Raw genomic sequence first — 25,031 nt, forward strand, 5'->3', positions numbered from 1 at the left:
TAAAAATTTAATATTCTATTTATAATGTTTTTTATTTTAGTTACGCATACGTTTTCGCGAATTATGAAGTTTCTGCTTTAGTTGCAACCGAGACGAATTCATAGTTAGTTCAAATTGAATTCGCTTTAGCCGTTGCGACAAAGTATTATCCACAATGTCTTGCCAGAAGCAAGAGAAAAAGTTATCGTTGTCAAGTGCTATATCATTTATATTTATATATATTTATATAAAATAATTAACTTATCGGTGTTATCTTACCAAACCCAGCAGCAACCACAGACAAGGCTTGGTTTATTACTTCCAGGACATCATTTGAGGTAAGGGTTCATGAACGTACGTATAGTTTCTTGGCACGATTGCGATTACTTTGGCGCAGCGATCTGAAGGTATGAACGGATAAAGCTGTTCCTCACGATTAAAAAACTTTTCGAGGTATTTGTTTTTAAAGTTGAAAAATTCTAAAGGTAATGCACGCTCTTTCATATGTTTAACATACTGCTACTCTATCCGTCCATACCATCAGATCGCGGCGCCAAAGAAATCGTAATTTTGCCTGTTTCTTTATGCACTTCTCCAACTATTGCGTAAAATGTAGGGATTTGCAATTTAAATTTTAGGAACTATATTTAACAGGCCTTCAAGGAAGTGCTTGCAGGTCTTGGGGCGAAATGTCGTAAAATCCGTTGTTGTTGCTGTTGTTGGCGATTAAATCGTAGCCGAAAGTCGCACAATAATCTTAAAAATATAAGAATATTTAAAATTTCATTCACACTCCTAAAAACAATTGGTATCATCAGCGGTTGGACAACCCTTCAAATTATTTGAGGTATGCTGTCGAATTGACAGTTCTTGACCTGGCAAAAATCAAATTTTCCAATGAATATTTAGTATTTTTTGAACCCTTTTTCTACTCAGTTTTTTATACCCTGAACAGGAGGAAGGAAACGTCGGAGACTATTTAAAATATATACATATGTAAATAAGCAGCTTGACGAACTGAGCCGATTCAGCCTTGTCCATCTGTCTGTCCGTCTATATGTATACACGCAAACTGGTACCTCGGTTTTTGAGATATCGATCTGAAATTTTGCACACGTCCTTTCCTTAGATAAAAGCTGCCCATTTATTGGAACCGCCGCTATATTAATATAATGATAATAATAAAAAAAACTGTTAAATATGACAAGCTATCTTTAAGAAATTTGGCATATGTTATTATTCAAGGCGTCGCTACAATCTCCAAAGAAATTGTTCAGATCTCATAACTATAACATATTGATGCCATGCAAACTGACTGATCAAACTCAAGTCCTGGTATGGAAAACTTTCTCCTTTCTTATTTGACAAGGATTTTGTTCACGAAATGGCATGGATTGTTGTTCAAGACAACGATACAATCTTGTAAGGAATTGTTCAGATCGGACCTTTATAGCTTAAATTGAACTTGAACTTTTAGAACTCTTCTGCACTGGCGTTAATGTGGGACACAACAAAATTTCTATTATCTTTGAAAAAAAAACACAAATACCATATAAAAGAATAATAAAAATGTAGTTAATATTAATATATATTTTTAATACTTGTGAATGTATAATATAATTAATACATCCAATAATATTGAAATGATGAATACATTAAATATGTTCATGTAGGTAACAGTGTACAGATAAGATCTGCTTAAAGAATTCAAAAGTCGACATATTTTAATTATTTCTTATTGGCAAATTTTAACTTTGCTTTGTATAAAACTTGTGGAGTTTTGTATAAATAATTACGTTAATGCATGTCCAATATAATTATAAAAAATGAGTACGCAAAATATACGCTCATGTTTCATATGATATTAAATCATCACTTCTAACTATTCATACAATTTAATGCTCACATCTTGGCTACATGTATGCTTGGGGTATAATTCCCATTTAACTTGAAGAAATATAATAAATTTATAAATGATTTTTATTTGTTCTTGAATGTCGTTAATGATTTTCGGGGAGCAGATTGGCGTTGCCGCGCTAAAAATGTCTGCCCCTGTCCCATTAGTAATGCCAGTTTAGCATCAATTGCATCACGTTGTGCATTTACGCCCAATCTGTAAAATAAAATATCAAATACAGGTTAACAAAAACAATGCATATAAAGCAATTGCAAAAGCAAAGACCTATAGAAAGCCGTTGTCATTAATTGCTCCTCCAACGCACTCATTCCTGCTTTTGGTTCTTCTTCAGAATCCTGCGACCGCTCAAGCATATTTACATCGATAACTGTGTAAAAATAAATTTATTTTTTTATTGAATTCATCAGCTTCAAATTAGCATACCATTGGCAAGTCGTGGATCAAGACTTTTTATTACTTCCTTTGCTTTATCCACACATTTTCTGTATTTCGCATCACAAGCCAAAAGATCTTGTTCACGAGTGGTGAGTGTATTTTCCAACTGGGTTATCTTATTTTGCAAGGACACATTTTGAGAAACTGATTCCTCTAGTTGTAACGCTGTAAAAATTTTATTAGTTAAAAAAAATATTACTCTTAAAGTTAAGAAATTGTGTTTTACTTTTTTGTTCATTTAGTTCCATTAGTTGCTTAATTTGCTTGCCAAACTCAAACCTGATATAAATAAAAAAAGAAAAAACGTTAACTTCAGTTGCACCGAAACTTTAATACCCTCACAAAAAAACAAAATTTTAATACAAGAACTTCATTTTGATGGTTCGATCTAAAAAACTTGTTCAGAGATTATTACGCTGCTTCGGACTATAATCCATGCCTAATTTCGTGAAGGTATCTCGGTATATATAAAGAAAAAATGGGCAGGCATACTTGTGAGGGTATGGACAAAACTTACTCTTTGAGATTTGGATCTCCACTCTGTGAAGCATGTGACAGTGATAGTATCCGCTCATTGGCTAACCTTAATTGTTCGCGTAAATTATCATTGCGTTTATTTGCGTCATCCAAAAGTTGCTGTATACAAGAGCTTTTTAATGCTGACTTGTTATAATAATATAGTATAGGTTTACTTACCGTTAGTGCTGTTTGCCCACCTTGACCTTCGCGCAAAGCCTTATTTTCTAATTCCAAACGGTGTACCTTTTCTACAAGTGCGGTAGGTTGTAGTTCTTTTGACATTGTGTTTCCATTTAAGCCTTAAATAATAAATGTTTCATTAAAACAAGAATAAAATGTAATTTAAAACGGATTTTTAAAGTAGTTTTACTTACTTCCAGAACTTGTTGAAAGTTGTCCACATTTAAGTTCGTCTAAAGCTTCGCGCAGATTATCCCGCTCCTTGAGTAAACTTTCCTTAGCACGTTGCAATGCACAGATATTGCTTTCAAGATTTTTATTATCAAACTCTAATTTAACATTTTTACTCATTTCACTATCAAGTTGTGCATGTAGGTCTTGAATCTGCAGCCAAGAAATGTTTTTTATTACACTTACATACAGATGTTCTGAGAATGAATATTGTGTAATTAATATAATAGTATACCTTATTTTTAAAAAGTTCCACTTGCCCCTTGAGGGTTGCAGATTTTTTTGCATCTTCTTCGAATTGCACTATTTGCTGAACATAGTCAGCACTTCTTTCTTCTAAAATTTTAATATGCTTTTTCAAATCGTTATATTCTTCCAAACGTTTCTTGTAAGTGTCTAACTGTATTTCACACTCTTTCAATTTATCATTGGATTCTCTCAATACATCAACTTCATCCTTCAGTTGCATTAATTCCGAAGTACTTTTCTAAATATAAAAGGGTAGAAAATAATATAAGCAAAATAATATTTTTTATAATTTTAATCGTATTACTTACTGTTAGTTCATCAATTCGCTGTTGCATGGTTTGCATTTCTTTCTCCTGCTGTTGAACTTTTAATTTTAAATCTTCTCTAGTGGCATCTGACTGTAAGAGTTCTTCCTTCATACGGTCGAGTTGTCGCCTAAGTTCGGAATAACGCACAGATCCTGCTTGCACAGGGCCGATAGAAACTCCATCGTCTCCAATTTCAGATTTTGAAGATTGTATACGTTGAATTTCGAGCTGCAATTTTGCAAGCTCTTGCTGCATGTTCGATTTTTCTTCTATTAGCAATAGATTCTAAAAGTTACATTTTTTGTTAAAATTAATTATTAAAAAAAAGAATGTATTTCACATACCTTTTTTTCGGCTTCGAAACATTTTTGAGCTAATGCGTCTCTTTCTTCCTGTAAAATTTTATTATCGAAATTTGTTATGCTCTGCGACGTACGCGATGGGAAATCTCCCTGCCATGTTGATTCCAGATCTTGTAAAGCACGCATTATGTTAGCTTGCAATGATTCTTCCAAACACATAATTTGTCGTATATAATCTTGTCCTGCGCCACAGTTAACAGCACATCCAAGAATAAGTTGTAGCAGACGTTCTAATTCGCCAGCATCACATTTTTCGGCAATACGCTGTGCATCGGGTCGTGGAAAGTCCGCAAGCGAGTAACTTAATACGTCACTATAATAATCATACACTCCTTCAACAACTTTTTTCAAATTGCTCATCTTTAAACGCCAATTAATACCCGAGTTAATTTTCGACAACCACGAACCTAAATGGCCGTCAATTAAAAATTGTACATATATTATATACTTAATGATTACAGACCAGTGAAAACATCCGGAGCAAATTGATTTAATGCCTGTGCGAGGGCTACTCCATCAGATAGTTCCTCTAAAAATATAGTTTAAAAAGTGTATATGTACATGTTTATAATCGTTTGCGTTTAGAAATTGACTCGAAGTACTTTCTCACCTAAATTAGAATGCGGAGCTGTTAAATTCAAGGTTTTAAACCATGCAATTAAACTTTGACACATATCACCCCTTTCCATTATATTATCTTTACTAAATCTCTCAAAACAAATTAAATAAAAAATTTTAAGAATAAAACTTATTATAATAGAAGATTTCCTGCAAAACAGCTGCAAGACTATCGATAGAATCAACAACACCAACCTATTATCAGAGAAATCGATAAAAAAAAACTTTATTAGACGGTTCGGAACTTGAATATCACAGTACTATACACAATGAATCGATGGTATGGAACTTGACTACAAAAGCATGATTCCTACTATCTTGGCTACTTTTAACACGTGTTTCTTTTTTCTCACCGAGCGTTCCGAGTATGTGCATTTTTCACAAACGTTCCGTCTTTATAACAGTATTCATCGAATATTTTCCCGCTCAACTGTTTACTGTACTAACTCATTATGTATTGTGTCACTTATGCAGTTCCCAATTCTTATGATATATATTTATATATGTATATGTATGTATCTAAATATATATAAATATATATAAATATATATAAAAATGTTTTTTTTTTGTTAAAGAAACTAAAACAACAATAATAAAAAGGTAATTAAAACAAAAAGTTGTTGGGAGCCAACAACACGCGGTGTTCCCAAGCGGTCCCCCATCTAAGTACTAACCGCGCCCGACGCTGCTTAATTTCGGTGATCGGACGAGAACCGATGTATTCAGCGTGGTATGGTCGTTGGCATACTAATTTCCTAGAATTTGCCACTTGAGTACGTTACGTTTCACGTAAGAAAAGTGTCTGCAAATGAGATTAGGACTACAACTGGGGTATCTTTTTTATTCCATCTTTATCACAGTATTCATCGAATATTCTCCGACTCAACTGTTTAACTGTTTCTGCGCCTTTCAATATATTTAATATGTATTATTTTCTTAATTGTCTATGCCAAAATTCAGGTAAAGATACTTTATCTTAAATATTCTAAGTTGCACGTATATGAAGACGCAGGCGTGAACTAGCAATAGTAAACATAATGATAGATTGTACTGACACTATTTCATATTACTGTTGCACATATGTACATTTGTACTAACTCATTATGTATTGTGTCACTTATGCAGTTCCCAATTCTTATGATATATATTTATATATGTATATGTATGTATATAAATATATATAAATATATATAAAAATGTTTTTTTTTTTGTTAAAGAAACTAAAACAACAATAAAAAAAAGGTAATTAAAACAAAAAGTTGTTGGGAGCCAACAACACGCGGTGTTCCCAAGCGGTCCCCCATCTAAGTACTAACCGCGCCCGACGCTGCTTAATTTCGGTGATCGGACGAGAACCGATGTATTCAGCGTGGTATGGTCGTTGGCATACTAATTTCCTAGAATTTGCCACTTGAGTACGTTACGTTTCACGTAAGAAAAGTGTCTGCAAATGAGATTAGGACTACAACTGGGGTATCTTTTTTATTCCATCTTTATCACAGTATTCATCGAATATTCTCCGACTCAACTGTTTAACTGTTTCTGCGCCTTTCAATATATTTAATATGTATTATTTTCTTAATTGTCTATGCCAAAATTCAGGTAAAGATACTTTATCTTAAATATTCTAAGTTGCACGTATATGAAGACGCAGGCGTGAACTAGCAATAGTAAACATAATGATAGATTGTACTGACACTATTTCATATTACTGTTGCACATATGTACATATGTACTAACTCATTATGTATTGTGTCACTTATGCAGTTCCCAATTCTTATGATATATATTTATATATGTATATGTATGTATATAAATATATATAAATATATATAAAAATGTTTTTTTTTTGTTAAAGAAACTAAAACAACAATAATAAAAAGGTAATTAAAACAAAAAGTTGTTGGGAGCCAACAACACGCGGTGTTCCCAAGCGGTCCCCCATCTAAGTACTAACCGCGCCCTTATCCCGACGCTGCTTAATTTCGGTGATCGGACGAGAACCGATGTATTCAGCGTGGTATGGTCGTTGGCATACTAATTTCCTAGAATTTGCCACTTGAGTACGTTACGTTTCACGTAAGAAAAGTGTCTGCAAATGAGATTAGGACTACAACTGGGGTATCTTTTTTATTCCATCTTTATCACAGTATTCATCGAATATTCTCCGACTCAACTGTTTAACTGTTTCTGCGCCTTTCAATATATTTAATATGTATTATTTTCTTAATTGTCTATGCCAAAATTCAGGTAAAGATACTTTATCTTAAATATTCTAAGTTGCACGTATATGAAGACGCAGGCGTGAACTAGCAATAGTAAACATAATGATAGATTGTACTGACACTATTTCATATTACTGTTGCACATATGTACATATGTACTAACTCATTATGTATTGTGTCACTTATGCAGTTCCCAATTCTTATGATATATATTTATATATGTATATGTATGTATATAAATATATATAAATATATATAAAAATGTTTTTTTTTTTGTTAAAGAAACTAAAACAACAATAAAAAAAAGGTAATTAAAACAAAAAGTTGTTGGGAGCCAACAACACGCGGTGTTCCCAAGCGGTCCCCATCTAAGTACTAACCGCGCCCGACGCTGCTTAATTTCGGTGATCGGACGAGAACCGATGTATTCAGCGTGGTATGGTCGTTGGCATACTAATTTCCTAGAATTTGCCACTTGAGTACGTTACGTTTCACGTAAGAAAAGTGTCTGCAAATGAGATTAGGACTACAACTGGGGTATCTTTTTTATTCCATCTTTATCACAGTATTCATCGAATATTCTCCGACTCAACTGTTTAACTGTTTCTGCGCCTTTCAATATATTTAATATGTATTATTTTCTTAATTGTCTATGCCAAAATTCAGGTAAAGATACTTTATCTTAAATATTCTAAGTTGCACGTATATGAAGACGCAGGCGTGAACTAGCAATAGTAAACATAATGATAGATTGTACTGACACTATTTCATATTACTGTTGCACATATGTACATATGTACTAACTCATTATGTATTGTGTCACTTATGCAGTTCCCAATTCTTATGATATATATTTATATATGTATATGTATGTATATAAATATATATAAATATATATAAAAATGTTTTTTTTTTTGTTAAAGAAACTAAAACAACAATAAAAAAAAGGTAATTAAAACAAAAAGTTGTTGGGAGCCAACAACACGCGGTGTTCCCAAGCGGTCCCCCATCTAAGTACTAACCGCGCCCGACGCTGCTTAATTTCGGTGATCGGACGAGAACCGATGTATTCAGCGTGGTATGGTCGTTGGCATACTAATTTCCTAGAATTTGCCACTTGAGTACGTTACGTTTCACGTAAGAAAAGTGTCTGCAAATGAGATTAGGACTACAACTGGGGTATCTTTTTTATTCCATCTTTATCACAGTATTCATCGAATATTCTCCGACTCAACTGTTTAACTGTTTCTGCGCCTTTCAATATATTTAATATGTATTATTTTCTTAATTGTCTATGCCAAAATTCAGGTAAAGATACTTTATCTTAAATATTCTAAGTTGCACGTATATGAAGACGCAGGCGTGAACTAGCAATAGTAAACATAATGATAGATTGTACTGACACTATTTCATATTACTGTTGCACATATGTACATATGTACTAACTCATTATGTATTGTGTCACTTATGCAGTTCCCAATTCTTATGATATATATTTATATATGTATATGTATGTATATAAATATATATAAATATATATAAAAATGTTTTTTTTTTGTTAAAGAAACTAAAACAACAATAATAAAAAGGTAATTAAAACAAAAAGTTGTTGGGAGCCAACAACACGCGGTGTTCCCAAGCGGTCCCCCATCTAAGTACTAACCGCGCCCGACGCTGCTTAATTTCGGTGATCGGACGAGAACCGATGTATTCAGCGTGGTATGGTCGTTGGCATACTAATTTCCTAGAATTTGCCACTTGAGTACGTTACGTTTCACGTAAGAAAAGTGTCTGCAAATGAGATTAGGACTACAACTGGGGTATCTTTTTTATTCCATCTTTATCACAGTATTCATCGAATATTCTCCGACTCAACTGTTTAACTGTTTCTGCGCCTTTCAATATATTTAATATGTATTATTTTCTTAATTGTCTATGCCAAAATTCAGGTAAAGATACTTTATCTTAAATATTCTAAGTTGCACGTATATGAAGACGCAGGCGTGAACTAGCAATAGTAAACATAATGATAGATTGTACTGACACTATTTCATATTACTGTTGCACATATGTACATATGTACTAACTCATTATGTATTGTGTCACTTATGCAGTTCCCAATTCTTATGATATATATTTATATATGTATATGTATGTATATAAATATATATAAATATATATAAAAATGTTTTTTTTTTTGTTAAAGAAACTAAAACAACAATAAAAAAAAGGTAATTAAAACAAAAAGTTGTTGGGAGCCAACAACACGCGGTGTTCCCAAGCGGTCCCCCATCTAAGTACTAACCGCGCCCGACGCTGCTTAATTTCGGTGATCGGACGAGAACCGATGTATTCAGCGTGGTATGGTCGTTGGCATACTAATTTCCTAGAATTTGCCACTTGAGTACGTTACGTTTCACGTAAGAAAAGTGTCTGCAAATGAGATTAGGACTACAACTGGGGTATCTTTTTTATTCCATCTTTATCACAGTATTCATCGAATATTCTCCGACTCAACTGTTTAACTGTTTCTGCGCCTTTCAATATATTTAATATGTATTATTTTCTTAATTGTCTATGCCAAAATTCAGGTAAAGATACTTTATCTTAAATATTCTAAGTTGCACGTATATGAAGACGCAGGCGTGAACTAGCAATAGTAAACATAATGATAGATTGTACTGACACTATTTCATATTACTGTTGCACATATGTACATATGTACTAACTCATTATGTATTGTGTCACTTATGCAGTTCCCAATTCTTATGATATATATTTATATATGTATATGTATGTATATAAATATATATAAATATATATAAAAATGTTTTTTTTTTTGTTAAAGAAACTAAAACAACAATAAAAAAAAGGTAATTAAAACAAAAAGTTGTTGGGAGCCAACAACACGCGGTGTTCCCAAGCGGTCCCCCATCTAAGTACTAACCGCGCCCGACGCTGCTTAATTTCGGTGATCGGACGAGAACCGATGTATTCAGCGTGGTATGGTCGTTGGCATACTAATTTCCTAGAATTTGCCACTTGAGTACGTTACGTTTCACGTAAGAAAAGTGTCTGCAAATGAGATTAGGACTACAACTGGGGTATCTTTTTTATTCCATCTTTATCACAGTATTCATCGAATATTCTCCGACTCAACTGTTTAACTGTTTCTGCGCCTTTCAATATATTTAATATGTATTATTTTCTTAATTGTCTATGCCAAAATTCAGGTAAAGATACTTTATCTTAAATATTCTAAGTTGCACGTATATGAAGACGCAGGCGTGAACTAGCAATAGTAAACATAATGATAGATTGTACTGACACTATTTCATATTACTGTTGCACATATGTACATATGTACTAACTCATTATGTATTGTGTCACTTATGCAGTTCCCAATTCTTATGATATATATTTATATATGTATATGTATGTATATAAATATATATAAATATATATAAAAATGTTTTTTTTTTTGTTAAAGAAACTAAAACAACAATAAAAAAAAGGTAATTAAAACAAAAAGTTGTTGGGAGCCAACAACACGCGGTGTTCCCAAGCGGTCCCCCATCTAAGTACTAACCGCGCCCGACGCTGCTTAATTTCGGTGATCGGACGAGAACCGATGTATTCAGCGTGGTATGGTCGTTGGCATACTAATTTCCTAGAATTTGCCACTTGAGTACGTTACGTTTCACGTAAGAAAAGTGTCTGCAAATGAGATTAGGACTACAACTGGGGTATCTTTTTTATTCCATCTTTATCACAGTATTCATCGAATATTCTCCGACTCAACTGTTTAACTGTTTCTGCGCCTTTCAATATATTTAATATGTATTATTTTCTTAATTGTCTATGCCAAAATTCAGGTAAAGATACTTTATCTTAAATATTCTAAGTTGCACGTATATGAAGACGCAGGCGTGAACTAGCAATAGTAAACATAATGATAGATTGTACTGACACTATTTCATATTACTGTTGCACATATGTACATATGTACTAACTCATTATGTATTGTGTCACTTATGCAGTTCCCAATTCTTATGATATATATTTATATATGTATATGTATGTATATAAATATATATAAATATATATAAAAATGTTTTTTTTTTGTTAAAGAAACTAAAACAACAATAATAAAAAGGTAATTAAAACAAAAAGTTGTTGGGAGCCAACAACACGCGGTGTTCCCAAGCGGTCCCCCATCTAAGTACTAACCGCGCCCTTATCCCGACGCTGCTTAATTTCGGTGATCGGACGAGAACCGATGTATTCAGCGTGGTATGGTCGTTGGCATACTAATTTCCTAGAATTTGCCACTTGAGTACGTTACGTTTCACGTAAGAAAAGTGTCTGCAAATGAGATTAGGACTACAACTGGGGTATCTTTTTTATTCCATCTTTATCACAGTATTCATCGAATATTCTCCGACTCAACTGTTTAACTGTTTCTGCGCCTTTCAATATATTTAATATGTATTATTTTCTTAATTGTCTATGCCAAAATTCAGGTAAAGATACTTTATCTTAAATATTCTAAGTTGCACGTATATGAAGACGCAGGCGTGAACTAGCAATAGTAAACATAATGATAGATTGTACTGACACTATTTCATATTACTGTTGCACATATGTACATATGTACTAACTCATTATGTATTGTGTCACTTATGCAGTTCCCAATTCTTATGATATATATTTATATATGTATATGTATGTATATAAATATATATAAAAATGTTTTTTTTTTTGTTAAAGAAACTAAAACAACAATAAAAAAAAGGTAATTAAAACAAAAAGTTGTTGGGAGCCAACAACACGCGGTGTTCCCAAGCGGTCCCCCATCTAAGTACTAACCGCGCCCGACGCTGCTTAATTTCGGTGATCGGACGAGAACCGATGTATTCAGCGTGGTATGGTCGTTGGCATACTAATTTCCTAGAATTTGCCACTTGAGTACGTTACGTTTCACGTAAGAAAAGTGTCTGCAAATGAGATTAGGACTACAACTGGGGTATCTTTTTTATTCCATCTTTATCACAGTATTCATCGAATATTCTCCGACTCAACTGTTTAACTGTTTCTGCGCCTTTCAATATATTTAATATGTATTATTTTCTTAATTGTCTATGCCAAAATTCAGGTAAAGATACTTTATCTTAAATATTCTAAGTTGCACGTATATGAAGACGCAGGCGTGAACTAGCAATAGTAAACATAATGATAGATTGTACTGACACTATTTCATATTACTGTTGCACATATGTACATATGTACTAACTCATTATGTATTGTGTCACTTATGCAGTTCCCAATTCTTATGATATATATTTATATATGTATATGTATGTATATAAATATATATAAATATATATAAAAATGTTTTTTTTTTGTTAAAGAAACTAAAACAACAATAATAAAAAGGTAATTAAAACAAAAAGTTGTTGGGAGCCAACAACACGCGGTGTTCCCAAGCGGTCCCCCATCTAAGTACTAACCGCGCCCTTATCCCGACGCTGCTTAATTTCGGTGATCGGACGAGAACCGATGTATTCAGCGTGGTATGGTCGTTGGCATACTAATTTCCTAGAATTTGCCACTTGAGTACGTTACGTTTCACGTAAGAAAAGTGTCTGCAAATGAGATTAGGACTACAACTGGGGTATCTTTTTTATTCCATCTTTATCACAGTATTCATCGAATATTCTCCGACTCAACTGTTTAACTGTTTCTGCGCCTTTCAATATATTTAATATGTATTATTTTCTTAATTGTCTATGCCAAAATTCAGGTAAAGATACTTTATCTTAAATATTCTAAGTTGCACGTATATGAAGACGCAGGCGTGAACTAGCAATAGTAAACATAATGATAGATTGTACTGACACTATTTCATATTACTGTTGCACATATGTACATATGTACTAACTCATTATGTATTGTGTCACTTATGCAGTTCCCAATTCTTATGATATATATTTATATATGTATATGTATGTATATAAATATATATAAATATATATAAAAATGTTTTTTTTTTTGTTAAAGAAACTAAAACAACAATAAAAAAAAGGTAATTAAAACAAAAAGTTGTTGGGAGCCAACAACACGCGGTGTTCCCAAGCGGTCCCCCATCTAAGTACTAACCGCGCCCGACGCTGCTTAATTTCGGTGATCGGACGAGAACCGATGTATTCAGCGTGGTATGGTCGTTGGCATACTAATTTCCTAGAATTTGCCACTTGAGTACGTTACGTTTCACGTAAGAAAAGTGTCTGCAAATGAGATTAGGACTACAACTGGGGTATCTTTTTTATTCCATCTTTATCACAGTATTCATCGAATATTCTCCGACTCAACTGTTTAACTGTTTCTGCGCCTTTCAATATATTTAATATGTATTATTTTCTTAATTGTCTATGCCAAAATTCAGGTAAAGATACTTTATCTTAAATATTCTAAGTTGCACGTATATGAAGACGCAGGCGTGAACTAGCAATAGTAAACATAATGATAGATTGTACTGACACTATTTCATATTACTGTTGCACATATGTACATATGTACTAACTCATTATGTATTGTGTCACTTATGCAGTTCCCAATTCTTATGATATATATTTATATATGTATATGTATGTATATAAATATATATAAATATATATAAAAATGTTTTTTTTTTTGTTAAAGAAACTAAAACAACAATAAAAAAAAGGTAATTAAAACAAAAAGTTGTTGGGAGCCAACAACACGCGGTGTTCCCAAGCGGTCCCCCATCTAAGTACTAACCGCGCCCGACGCTGCTTAATTTCGGTGATCGGACGAGAACCGATGTATTCAGCGTGGTATGGTCGTTGGCATACTAATTTCCTAGAATTTGCCACTTGAGTACGTTACGTTTCACGTAAGAAAAGTGTCTGCAAATGAGATTAGGACTACAACTGGGGTATCTTTTTTATTCCATCTTTATCACAGTATTCATCGAATATTCTCCGACTCAACTGTTTAACTGTTTCTGCGCCTTTCAATATATTTAATATGTATTATTTTCTTAATTGTCTATGCCAAAATTCAGGTAAAGATACTTTATCTTAAATATTCTAAGTTGCACGTATATGAAGACGCAGGCGTGAACTAGCAATAGTAAACATAATGATAGATTGTACTGACACTATTTCATATTACTGTTGCACATATGTACATATGTACTAACTCATTATGTATTGTGTCACTTATGCAGTTCCCAATTCTTATGATATATATTTATATATGTATATGTATGTATATAAATATATATAAATATATATAAAAATGTTTTTTTTTTTGTTAAAGAAACTAAAACAACAATAAAAAAAAGGTAATTAAAACAAAAAGTTGTTGGGAGCCAACAACACGCGGTGTTCCCAAGCGGTCCCCCATCTAAGTACTAACCGCGCCCGACGCTGCTTAATTTCGGTGATCGGACGAGAACCGATGTATTCAGCGTGGTATGGTCGTTGGCATACTAATTTCCTAGAATTTGCCACTTGAGTACGTTACGTTTCACGTAAGAAAAGTGTCTGCAAATGAGATTAGGACTACAACTGGGGTATCTTTTTTATTCCATCTTTATCACAGTATTCATCGAATATTCTCCGACTCAACTGTTTAACTGTTTCTGCGCCTTTCAATATATTTAATATGTATTATTTTCTTAATTGTCTATGCCAAAATTCAGGTAAAGATACTTTATCTTAAATATTCTAAGTTGCACGTATATGAAGACGCAGGCGTGAACTAGCAATAGTAAACATAATGATAGATTGTACTGACACTATTTCATATTACTGTTGCACATATGTACATATGTACTAACTCATTATGTATTGTGTCACTTATGCAGTTCCCAATTCTTATGATATATATTTATATATGTATATGTATGTATATAAATATATATAAATATATATAAAAATGTTTTTTTTTTGTTAAAGAAACTAAAACAACAATAATAAAAAGGTAATTAAAACAAAAAGTTGTTGGGAGCCAACAACACGCGGTGTTCCCAAGCGGTCCCCCATCTAAGTACTAACCGCGCCCTTATCCCGACGCTGCTTAATTTCGGTGATCGGACGAGAACCGATGTATTCAGCGTGGTATGGTCGTTGGCATACTAATTTCCTAGAATTTGCCACTTGAGTACGTTACGTTTCACGTAAGAAAAGTGTCTGCAAATGAGATTAGGACTACAACTGGGGTATCTTTTTTATTCCATCTTTATCACAGTATTCATCGAATATTCTCCGACTCAACTGTTTAACTGTTTCTGCGCCTTTCAATATATTTAATATGTATTATTTTCTTAATTGTCTATGCCAAAATTCAGGTAAAGATACTTTATCTTAAATATTCTAAGTTGCACGTATATGAAGACGCAGGCGTGAACTAGCAATAGTAAACATAATGATAGATTGTACTGACACTATTTCATATTACTGTTGCACATATGTACATATGTACTAACTCATTATGTATTGTGTCACTTATGCAGTTCCCAATTCTTATGATATATATTTATATATGTATATGTATGTATCTAAATATATATAAATATATATAAATATATATAAAAATGTTTTTTTTTTGTTAAAGAAACTAAAACAACAATAATAAAAAGGTAATTAAAACAAAAAGTTGTTGGGAGCCAACAACACGCGGTGTTCCCAAGCGGTCCCCCATCTAAGTACTAACCGCGCCCTTATCCCGACGCTGCTTAATTTCGGTGATCGGACGAGAACCGATGTATTCAGCGTGGTATGGTCGTTGGCATACTAATTTCCTAGAATTTGCCACTTGAGTACGTTACGTTTCACGTAAGAAAAGTGTCTGCAAATGAGATTAGGACTACAACTGGGGTATCTTTTTTATTCCATCTTTATCACAGTATTCATCGAATATTCTCCGACTCAACTGTTTAACTGTTTCTGCGCCTTTCAATATATTTAATATGTATTATTTTCTTAATTGTCTATGCCAAAATTCAGGTAAAGATACTTTATCTTAAATATTCTAAGTTGCACGTATATGAAGACGCAGGCGTGAACTAGCAATAGTAAACATAATGATAGATTGTACTGACACTATTTCATATTACTGTTGCACATATGTACATATGTACTAACTCATTATGTATTGTGTCACTTATGCAGTTCCCAATTCTTATGATATATATTTATATATGTATATGTATGTATATAAATATATATAAATATATATAAAAATGTTTTTTTTTTTGTTAAAGAAACTAAAACAACAATAAAAAAAAGGTAATTAAAACAAAAAGTTGTTGGGAGCCAACAACACGCGGTGTTCCCAAGCGGTCCCCCATCTAAGTACTAACCGCGCCCGACGCTGCTTAATTTCGGTGATCGGACGAGAACCGATGTATTCAGCGTGGTATGGTCGTTGGCATACTAATTTCCTAGAATTTGCCACTTGAGTACGTTACGTTTCACGTAAGAAAAGTGTCTGCAAATGAGATTAGGACTACAACTGGGGTATCTTTTTTATTCCATCTTTATCACAGTATTCATCGAATATTCTCCGACTCAACTGTTTAACTGTTTCTGCGCCTTTCAATATATTTAATATGTATTATTTTCTTAATTGTCTATGCCAAAATTCAGGTAAAGATACTTTATCTTAAATATTCTAAGTTGCACGTATATGAAGACGCAGGCGTGAACTAGCAATAGTAAACATAATGATAGATTGTACTGACACTATTTCATATTACTGTTGCACATATGTACATATGTACTAACTCATTATGTATTGTGTCACTTATGCAGTTCCCAATTCTTATGATATATATTTATATATGTATATGTATGTATATAAATATATATAAATATATATAAAAATGTTTTTTTTTTGTTAAAGAAACTAAAACAACAATAATAAAAAGGTAATTAAAACAAAAAGTTGTTGGGAGCCAACAACACGCGGTGTTCCCAAGCGGTCCCCCATCTAAGTACTAACCGCGCCCTTATCCCGACGCTGCTTAATTTCGGTGATCGGACGAGAACCGATGTATTCAGCGTGGTATGGTCGTTGGCATACTAATTTCCTAGAATTTGCCACTTGAGTACGTTACGTTTCACGTAAGAAAAGTGTCTGCAAATGAGATTAGGACTACAACTGGGGTATCTTTTTTATTCCATCTTTATCACAGTATTCATCGAATATTCTCCGACTCAACTGTTTAACTGTTTCTGCGCCTTTCAATATATTTAATATGTATTATTTTCTTAATTGTCTATGCCAAAATTCAGGTAAAGATACTTTATCTTAAATATTCTAAGTTGCACGTATATGAAGACGCAGGCGTGAACTAGCAATAGTAAACATAATGATAGATTGTACTGACACTATTTCATATTACTGTTGCACATATGTACATATGTACTAACTCATTATGTATTGTGTCACTTATGCAGTTCCCAATTCTTATGATATATATTTATATATGTATATGTATGTATATAAATATATATAAATATATATAAAAATGTTTTTTTTTTGTTAAAGAAACTAAAACAACAATAATAAAAAGGTAATTAAAACAAAAAGTTGTTGGGAGCCAACAACACGCGGTGTTCCCAAGCGGTCCCCCATCTAAGTACTAACCGCGCCCTTATCCCGACGCTGCTTAATTTCGGTGATCGGACGAGAACCGATGTATTCAGCGTGGTATGGTCGTTGGCATACTAATTTCCTAGAATTTGCCACTTGAGTACGTTACGTTTCACGTAAGAAAAGTGTCTGCAAATGAGATTAGGACTACAACTGGGGTATCTTTTTTATTCCATCTTTATCACAGTATTCATCGAATATTCTCCGACTCAACTGTTTAACTGTTTCTGCGCCTTTCAATATATTTAATATGTATTATTTTCTTAATTGTCTATGCCAAAATTCAGGTAAAGATACTTTATCTTAAATATTCTAAGTTGCACGTATATGAAGACGCAGGCGTGAACTAGCAATAGTAAACATAATGATAGATTGTACTGACACTATTTCATATTACTGTTGCACATATGTACATATGTACTAACTCATTATGTATTGTGTCACTTATGCAGTTCCCAATTCTTATGATATATATTTATATATGTATATGTATGTATCTAAATATATATAAATATATATAAATATATATAAAAATGTTTTTTTTTTGTTAAAGAAACTAAAACAACAATAATAAAAAGGTAATTAAAACAAAAAGTTGTTGGGAGCCAACAACACGCGGTGTTCCCAAGCGGTCCCCCATCTAAGTACTAACCGCGCCCGACGCTGCTTAATTTCGGTGATCGGACGAGAACCGATGTATTCAGCGTGGTATGGTCGTTGGCATACTAATTTCCTAGAATTTGCCACTTGAGTACGTTACGTTTCACGTAAGAAAAGTGTCTGCAAATGAGATTAGGACTACAACTGGGGTATCTTTTTTATTCCATCTTTATCACAGTATTCATCGAATATTCTCCGACTCAACTGTTTAACTGTTTCTGCGCCTTTCAATATATTTAATATGTATTATTTTCTTAATTGTCTATGCCAAAATTCAGGTAAAGATACTTTATCTTAAATATTCTAAGTTGCACGTATATGAAGACGCAGGCGTGAACTAGCAATAGTAAACATAATGATAGATTGTACTGACACTATTTCATATTACTGTTGCACATATGTACATATGTACTAACTCATTATGTATTGTGTCACTTATGCAGTTCCCAATTCTTATGATATATATTTATATATGTATATGTATGTATATAAATATATATAAATATATATAAAAATGTTTTTTTTTTTGTTAAAGAAACTAAAACAACAATAAAAAAAAGGTAATTAAAACAAAAAGTTGTTGGGAGCCAACAACACGCGGTGTTCCCAAGCGGTCCCCCATCTAAGTACTAACCGCGCCCTTATCCCGACGCTGCTTAATTTCGGTGATCGGACGAGAACCGATGTATTCAGCGTGGTATGGTCGTTGGCATACTAATTTCCTAGAATTTGCCACTTGAGTACGTTACGTTTCACGTAAGAAAAGTGTCTGCAAATGAGATTAGGACTACAACTGGGGTATCTTTTTTATTCCATCTTTATCACAGTATTCATCGAATATTCTCCGACTCAACTGTTTAACTGTTTCTGCGCCTTTCAATATATTTAATATGTATTATTTTCTTAATTGTCTATGCCAAAATTCAGGTAAAGATACTTTATCTTAAATATTCTAAGTTGCACGTATATGAAGACGCAGGCGTGAACTAGCAATAGTAAACATAATGATAGATTGTACTGACACTATTTCATATTACTGTTGCACATATGTACATATGTACTAACTCATTATGTATTGTGTCACTTATGCAGTTCCCAATTCTTATGATATATATTTATATATGTATATGTATGTATATAAATATATATAAATATATATAAAAATGTTTTTTTTTTGTTAAAGAAACTAAAACAACAATAATAAAAAGGTAATTAAAACAAAAAGTTGTTGGGAGCCAACAACACGCGGTGTTCCCAAGCGGTCCCCCATCTAAGTACTAACCGCGCCCTTATCCCGACGCTGCTTAATTTCGGTGATCGGACGAGAACCGATGTATTCAGCGTGGTATGGTCGTTGGCATACTAATTTCCTAGAATTTGCCACTTGAGTACGTTACGTTTCACGTAAGAAAAGTGTCTGCAAATGAGATTAGGACTACAACTGGGGTATCTTTTTTATTCCATCTTTATCACAGTATTCATCGAATATTCTCCGACTCAACTGTTTAACTGTTTCTGCGCCTTTCAATATATTTAATATGTATTATTTTCTTAATTGTCTATGCCAAAATTCAGGTAAAGATACTTTATCTTAAATATTCTAAGTTGCACGTATATGAAGACGCAGGCGTGAACTAGCAATAGTAAACATAATGATAGATTGTACTGACACTATTTCATATTACTGTTGCACATATGTACATATGTACTAACTCATTATGTATTGTGTCACTTATGCAGTTCCCAATTCTTATGATATATATTTATATATGTATATGTATGTATATAAATATATATAAATATATATAAAAATGTTTTTTTTTTGTTAAAGAAACTAAAACAACAATAATAAAAAGGTAATTAAAACAAAAAGTTGTTGGGAGCCAACAACACGCGGTGTTCCCAAGCGGTCCCCCATCTAAGTACTAACCGCGCCCGACGCTGCTTAATTTCGGTGATCGGACGAGAACCGATGTATTCAGCGTGGTATGGTCGTTGGCATACTAATTTCCTAGAATTTGCCACTTGAGTACGTTACGTTTCACGTAAGAAAAGTGTCTGCAAATGAGATTAGGACTACAACTGGGGTATCTTTTTTATTCCATCTTTATCACAGTATTCATCGAATATTCTCCGACTCAACTGTTTAACTGTTTCTGCGCCTTTCAATATATTTAATATGTATTATTTTCTTAATTGTCTATGCCAAAATTCAGGTAAAGATACTTTATCTTAAATATTCTAAGTTGCACGTATATGAAGACGCAGGCGTGAACTAGCAATAGTAAACATAATGATAGATTGTACTGACACTATTTCATATTACTGTTGCACATATGTACATATGTACTAACTCATTATGTATTGTGTCACTTATGCAGTTCCCAATTCTTATGATATATATTTATATATGTATATGTATGTATATAAATATATATAAATATATATAAAAATGTTTTTTTTTTTGTTAAAGAAACTAAAACAACAATAAAAAAAAGGTAATTAAAACAAAAAGTTGTTGGGAGCCAACAACACGCGGTGTTCCCAAGCGGTCCCCCATCTAAGTACTAACCGCGCCCTTATCCCGACGCTGCTTAATTTCGGTGATCGGACGAGAACCGATGTATTCAGCGTGGTATGGTCGTTGGCATACTAATTTCCTAGAATTTGCCACTTGAGTACGTTACGTTTCACGTAAGAAAAGTGTCTGCAAATGAGATTAGGACTACAACTGGGGTATCTTTTTTATTCCATCTTTATCACAGTATTCATCGAATATTCTCCGACTCAACTGTTTAACTGTTTCTGCGCCTTTCAATATATTTAATATGTATTATTTTCTTAATTGTCTATGCCAAAATTCAGGTAAAGATACTTTATCTTAAATATTCTAAGTTGCACGTATATGAAGACGCAGGCGTGAACTAGCAATAGTAAACATAATGATAGATTGTACTGACACTATTTCATATTACTGTTGCACATATGTACATATGTACTAACTCATTATGTATTGTGTCACTTATGCAGTTCCCAATTCTTATGATATATATTTATATATGTATATGTATGTATATAAATATATATAAATATATATAAAAATGTTTTTTTTTTTGTTAAAGAAACTAAAACAACAATAAAAAAAAGGTAATTAAAACAAAAAGTTGTTGGGAGCCAACAACACGCGGTGTTCCCAAGCGGTCCCCCATCTAAGTACTAACCGCGCCCGACGCTGCTTAATTTCGGTGATCGGACGAGAACCGATGTATTCAGCGTGGTATGGTCGTTGGCATACTAATTTCCTAGAATTTGCCACTTGAGTACGTTACGTTTCACGTAAGAAAAGTGTCTGCAAATGAGATTAGGACTACAACTGGGGTATCTTTTTTATTCCATCTTTATCACAGTATTCATCGAATATTCTCCGACTCAACTGTTTAACTGTTTCTGCGCCTTTCAATATATTTAATATGTATTATTTTCTTAATTGTCTATGCCAAAATTCAGGTAAAGATACTTTATCTTAAATATTCTAAGTTGCACGTATATGAAGACGCAGGCGTGAACTAGCAATAGTAAACATAATGATAGATTGTACTGACACTATTTCATATTACTGTTGCACATATGTACATATGTACTAACTCATTATGTATTGTGTCACTTATGCAGTTCCCAATTCTTATGATATATATTTATATATGTATATGTATGTATATAAATATATATAAATATATATAAAAATGTTTTTTTTTTGTTAAAGAAACTAAAACAACAATAATAAAAAGGTAATTAAAACAAAAAGTTGTTGGGAGCCAACAACACGCGGTGTTCCCAAGCGGTCCCCCATCTAAGTACTAACCGCGCCCTTATCCCGACGCTGCTTAATTTCGGTGATCGGACGAGAACCGATGTATTCAGCGTGGTATGGTCGTTGGCATACTAATTTCCTAGAATTTGCCACTTGAGTACGTTACGTTTCACGTAAGAAAAGTGTCTGCAAATGAGATTAGGACTACAACTGGGGTATCTTTTTTATTCCATCTTTATCACAGTATTCATCGAATATTCTCCGACTCAACTGTTTAACTGTTTCTGCGCCTTTCAATATATTTAATATGTATTATTTTCTTAATTGTCTATGCCAAAATTCAGGTAAAGATACTTTATCTTAAATATTCTAAGTTGCACGTATATGAAGACGCAGGCGTGAACTAGCAATAGTAAACATAATGATAGATTGTACTGACACTATTTCATATTACTGTTGCACATATGTACATATGTACTAACTCATTATGTATGGTGTCACTTATGCAGTTCCCAATTCCTATGATATATATTTATATATGTATATGTATGTATATAAATATATATAAAAATGTTTTTTTTTTTGTTAAAGAAACTAAAACAACAATAATAAAAGGTAATTAAAACAAAAAGTTGTTGGGAGCCAACAACACGCGGTGTTCCCAAGCGGTCCCCCATCTAAGTACTAACCGCGCCCGACGCTGCTTAATTTCGGTGATCGGACGAGAACCGATGTATTCAGCGTGGTATGGTCGTTGGCATACTAATTTCCTAGAATTTGCCACTTGAGTACGTTACGTTTCACGTAAGAAAAGTGTCTGCAAATGAGATTAGGACTACAACTGGGGTATCTTTTTTATTCCATCTTTATCACAGTATTCATCGAATATTCTCCGACTCAACTGTTTAACTGTTTCTGCGCCTTTCAATATATTTAATATGTATTATTTTCTTAATTGTCTATGCCAAAATTCAGGTAAAGATACTTTATCTTAAATATTCTAAGTTGCACGTATATGAAGACGCAGGCGTGAACTAGCAATAGTAAACATAATGATAGATTGTACTGACACTATTTCATATTACTGTTGCACATATGTACATATGTACTAACTCATTATGTATTGTGTCACTTATGCAGTTCCCAATTCTTATGATATATATTTATATATGTATATGTATGTATATAAATATATATAAATATATATAAAAATGTTTTTTTTTTGTTAAAGAAACTAAAACAACAATAATAAAAAGGTAATTAAAACAAAAAGTTGTTGGGAGCCAACAACACGCGGTGTTCCCAAGCGGTCCCCCATCTAAGTACTAACCGCGCCCGACGCTGCTTAATTTCGGTGATCGGACGAGAACCGATGTATTCAGCGTGGTATGGTCGTTGGCATACTAATTTCCTAGAATTTGCCACTTGAGTACGTTACGTTTCACGTAAGAAAAGTGTCTGCAAATGAGATTAGGACTACAACTGGGGTATCTTTTTTATTCCATCTTTATCACAGTATTCATCGAATATTCTCCGACTCAACTGTTTAACTGTTTCTGCGCCTTTCAATATATTTAATATGTATTATTTTCTTAATTGTCTATGCCAAAATTCAGGTAAAGATACTTTATCTTAAATATTCTAAGTTGCACGTATATGAAGACGCAGGCGTGAACTAGCAATAGTAAACATAATGATAGATTGTACTGACACTATTTCATATTACTGTTGCACATATGTACATTTGTACTAACTCATTATGTATTGTGTCACTTATGCAGTTCCCAATTCTTATGATATATATTTATATATGTATATGTATGTATATAAATATATATAAATATATATAAAAATGTTTTTTTTTTTGTTAAAGAAACTAAAACAACAATAAAAAAAAGGTAATTAAAACAAAAAGTTGTTGGGAGCCAACAACACGCGGTGTTCCCAAGCGGTCCCCCATCTAAGTACTAACCGCGCCCGACGCTGCTTAATTTCGGTGATCGGACGAGAACCGATGTATTCAGCGTGGTATGGTCGTTGGCATACTAATTTCCTAGAATTTGCCACTTGAGTACGTTACGTTTCACGTAAGAAAAGTGTCTGCAAATGAGATTAGGACTACAACTGGGGTATCTTTTTTATTCCATCTTTATCACAGTATTCATCGAATATTCTCCGACTCAACTGTTTAACTGTTTCTGCGCCTTTCAATATATTTAATATGTATTATTTTCTTAATTGTCTATGCCAAAATTCAGGTAAAGATACTTTATCTTAAATATTCTAAGTTGCACGTATATGAAGACGCAGGCGTGAACTAGCAATAGTAAACATAATGATAGATTGTACTGACACTATTTCATATTACTGTTGCACATATGTACATATGTACTAACTCATTATGTATTGTGTCACTTATGCAGTTCCCAATTCTTATGATATATATTTATATATGTATATGTATGTATATAAATATATATAAATATATATAAAAATGTTTTTTTTTTGTTAAAGAAACTAAAACAACAATAATAAAAAGGTAATTAAAACAAAAAGTTGTTGGGAGCCAACAACACGCGGTGTTCCCAAGCGGTCCCCCATCTAAGTACTAACCGCGCCCGACGCTGCTTAATTTCGGTGATCGGACGAGAACCGATGTATTCAGCGTGGTATGGTCGTTGGCATACTAATTTCCTAGAATTTGCCACTTGAGTACGTTACGTTTCACGTAAGAAAAGTGTCTGCAAATGAGATTAGGACTACAACTGGGGTATCTTTTTTATTCCATCTTTATCACAGTATTCATCGAATATTCTCCGACTCAACTGTTTAACTGTTTCTGCGCCTTTC

At 33.0% G+C, this 25,031-nt stretch overlaps 2 protein-coding genes, 20 non-coding genes and 11 pseudogenes across 22 annotated transcripts in view; 1 reads left to right on the forward strand and 32 right to left on the reverse strand.

Moving 5' to 3' along the window:
- The first annotated feature begins 46 nt into the window (after window positions 1-46).
- Window positions 47-25,031, forward strand: part of mib2 (mind bomb 2) — a 260,282-nt gene continuing 235,297 nt past the window's right edge. Inside the window, exon 1 of the mRNA XM_036376466.2 lies at window positions 47-317. The gene's annotated coding sequence lies outside the window, so the exon portion shown is untranslated. The remainder of the gene's footprint in view (window positions 318-25,031) is intronic.
- hook (hook microtubule tethering protein) lies at window positions 1,550-4,975 on the reverse strand. The gene is made up of 12 exons (XM_070106931.1): window positions 4,792-4,975; window positions 4,645-4,710; window positions 4,164-4,588; window positions 3,820-4,104; window positions 3,498-3,749; window positions 3,226-3,415; window positions 3,029-3,150; window positions 2,850-2,968; window positions 2,559-2,611; window positions 2,321-2,497; window positions 2,162-2,264; window positions 1,550-2,092 (listed from the first exon to the last, which is right to left on the reverse strand). The coding sequence occupies exons 1-12, from the start codon at window positions 4,868-4,870 to the stop codon at window positions 1,960-1,962; spliced, it is 2,004 nt and encodes a 667-aa protein (XP_069963032.1). The 5' UTR covers window positions 4,871-4,975; the 3' UTR covers window positions 1,550-1,959.
- On the reverse strand, window positions 5,425-5,543 carry LOC138856476 (5S ribosomal RNA). The gene has a single exon (XR_011395692.1). It is a non-coding gene; the product is annotated as a 5S ribosomal RNA (ribosomal RNA).
- On the reverse strand, window positions 6,067-6,185 carry LOC138856587 (5S ribosomal RNA). The gene has a single exon (XR_011395760.1). It is a non-coding gene; the product is annotated as a 5S ribosomal RNA (ribosomal RNA).
- On the reverse strand, window positions 6,708-6,833 carry LOC138856544 (5S ribosomal RNA; annotated as a pseudogene).
- On the reverse strand, window positions 7,357-7,474 carry LOC138856536 (5S ribosomal RNA). Its single transcript, XR_011395752.1, has one exon. It is a non-coding gene; the product is annotated as a 5S ribosomal RNA (ribosomal RNA).
- Window positions 7,998-8,116, reverse strand: LOC138856700 (5S ribosomal RNA). Its single transcript, XR_011395772.1, has one exon. It is a non-coding gene; the product is annotated as a 5S ribosomal RNA (ribosomal RNA).
- LOC138856812 (5S ribosomal RNA) lies at window positions 8,639-8,757 on the reverse strand. Its single transcript, XR_011395783.1, has one exon. It is a non-coding gene; the product is annotated as a 5S ribosomal RNA (ribosomal RNA).
- On the reverse strand, window positions 9,281-9,399 carry LOC138856840 (5S ribosomal RNA). The gene has a single exon (XR_011395794.1). It is a non-coding gene; the product is annotated as a 5S ribosomal RNA (ribosomal RNA).
- LOC138856482 (5S ribosomal RNA) lies at window positions 9,923-10,041 on the reverse strand. The gene has a single exon (XR_011395698.1). It is a non-coding gene; the product is annotated as a 5S ribosomal RNA (ribosomal RNA).
- LOC138856493 (5S ribosomal RNA) lies at window positions 10,565-10,683 on the reverse strand. Its single transcript, XR_011395709.1, has one exon. It is a non-coding gene; the product is annotated as a 5S ribosomal RNA (ribosomal RNA).
- Window positions 11,206-11,331, reverse strand: LOC138856545 (5S ribosomal RNA; annotated as a pseudogene).
- Window positions 11,845-11,963, reverse strand: LOC138856504 (5S ribosomal RNA). The gene has a single exon (XR_011395720.1). It is a non-coding gene; the product is annotated as a 5S ribosomal RNA (ribosomal RNA).
- On the reverse strand, window positions 12,486-12,611 carry LOC138856546 (5S ribosomal RNA; annotated as a pseudogene).
- Window positions 13,135-13,253, reverse strand: LOC138856515 (5S ribosomal RNA). The gene has a single exon (XR_011395731.1). It is a non-coding gene; the product is annotated as a 5S ribosomal RNA (ribosomal RNA).
- Window positions 13,777-13,895, reverse strand: LOC138856526 (5S ribosomal RNA). The gene has a single exon (XR_011395742.1). It is a non-coding gene; the product is annotated as a 5S ribosomal RNA (ribosomal RNA).
- LOC138856537 (5S ribosomal RNA) lies at window positions 14,419-14,537 on the reverse strand. The gene has a single exon (XR_011395753.1). It is a non-coding gene; the product is annotated as a 5S ribosomal RNA (ribosomal RNA).
- On the reverse strand, window positions 15,060-15,185 carry LOC138856547 (5S ribosomal RNA; annotated as a pseudogene).
- Window positions 15,718-15,843, reverse strand: LOC138856549 (5S ribosomal RNA; annotated as a pseudogene).
- LOC138856548 (5S ribosomal RNA) lies at window positions 16,367-16,485 on the reverse strand. The gene has a single exon (XR_011395756.1). It is a non-coding gene; the product is annotated as a 5S ribosomal RNA (ribosomal RNA).
- On the reverse strand, window positions 17,008-17,133 carry LOC138856550 (5S ribosomal RNA; annotated as a pseudogene).
- On the reverse strand, window positions 17,656-17,781 carry LOC138856551 (5S ribosomal RNA; annotated as a pseudogene).
- Window positions 18,314-18,432, reverse strand: LOC138856559 (5S ribosomal RNA). The gene has a single exon (XR_011395757.1). It is a non-coding gene; the product is annotated as a 5S ribosomal RNA (ribosomal RNA).
- Window positions 18,956-19,081, reverse strand: LOC138856552 (5S ribosomal RNA; annotated as a pseudogene).
- LOC138856553 (5S ribosomal RNA) lies at window positions 19,604-19,729 on the reverse strand (annotated as a pseudogene).
- LOC138856570 (5S ribosomal RNA) lies at window positions 20,252-20,370 on the reverse strand. Its single transcript, XR_011395758.1, has one exon. It is a non-coding gene; the product is annotated as a 5S ribosomal RNA (ribosomal RNA).
- LOC138856554 (5S ribosomal RNA) lies at window positions 20,894-21,019 on the reverse strand (annotated as a pseudogene).
- On the reverse strand, window positions 21,543-21,661 carry LOC138856581 (5S ribosomal RNA). The gene has a single exon (XR_011395759.1). It is a non-coding gene; the product is annotated as a 5S ribosomal RNA (ribosomal RNA).
- LOC138856555 (5S ribosomal RNA) lies at window positions 22,184-22,309 on the reverse strand (annotated as a pseudogene).
- Window positions 22,822-22,940, reverse strand: LOC138856593 (5S ribosomal RNA). The gene has a single exon (XR_011395761.1). It is a non-coding gene; the product is annotated as a 5S ribosomal RNA (ribosomal RNA).
- On the reverse strand, window positions 23,463-23,581 carry LOC138856604 (5S ribosomal RNA). Its single transcript, XR_011395762.1, has one exon. It is a non-coding gene; the product is annotated as a 5S ribosomal RNA (ribosomal RNA).
- Window positions 24,105-24,223, reverse strand: LOC138856616 (5S ribosomal RNA). Its single transcript, XR_011395763.1, has one exon. It is a non-coding gene; the product is annotated as a 5S ribosomal RNA (ribosomal RNA).
- On the reverse strand, window positions 24,746-24,864 carry LOC138856627 (5S ribosomal RNA). Its single transcript, XR_011395764.1, has one exon. It is a non-coding gene; the product is annotated as a 5S ribosomal RNA (ribosomal RNA).

The sequence above is a fragment of the Bactrocera oleae genome, chromosome 3 (assembly GCF_042242935.1).
Source record: "Bactrocera oleae isolate idBacOlea1 chromosome 3, idBacOlea1, whole genome shotgun sequence".
NCBI classification, from domain to species: domain Eukaryota; kingdom Metazoa; phylum Arthropoda; class Insecta; order Diptera; family Tephritidae; genus Bactrocera; species Bactrocera oleae.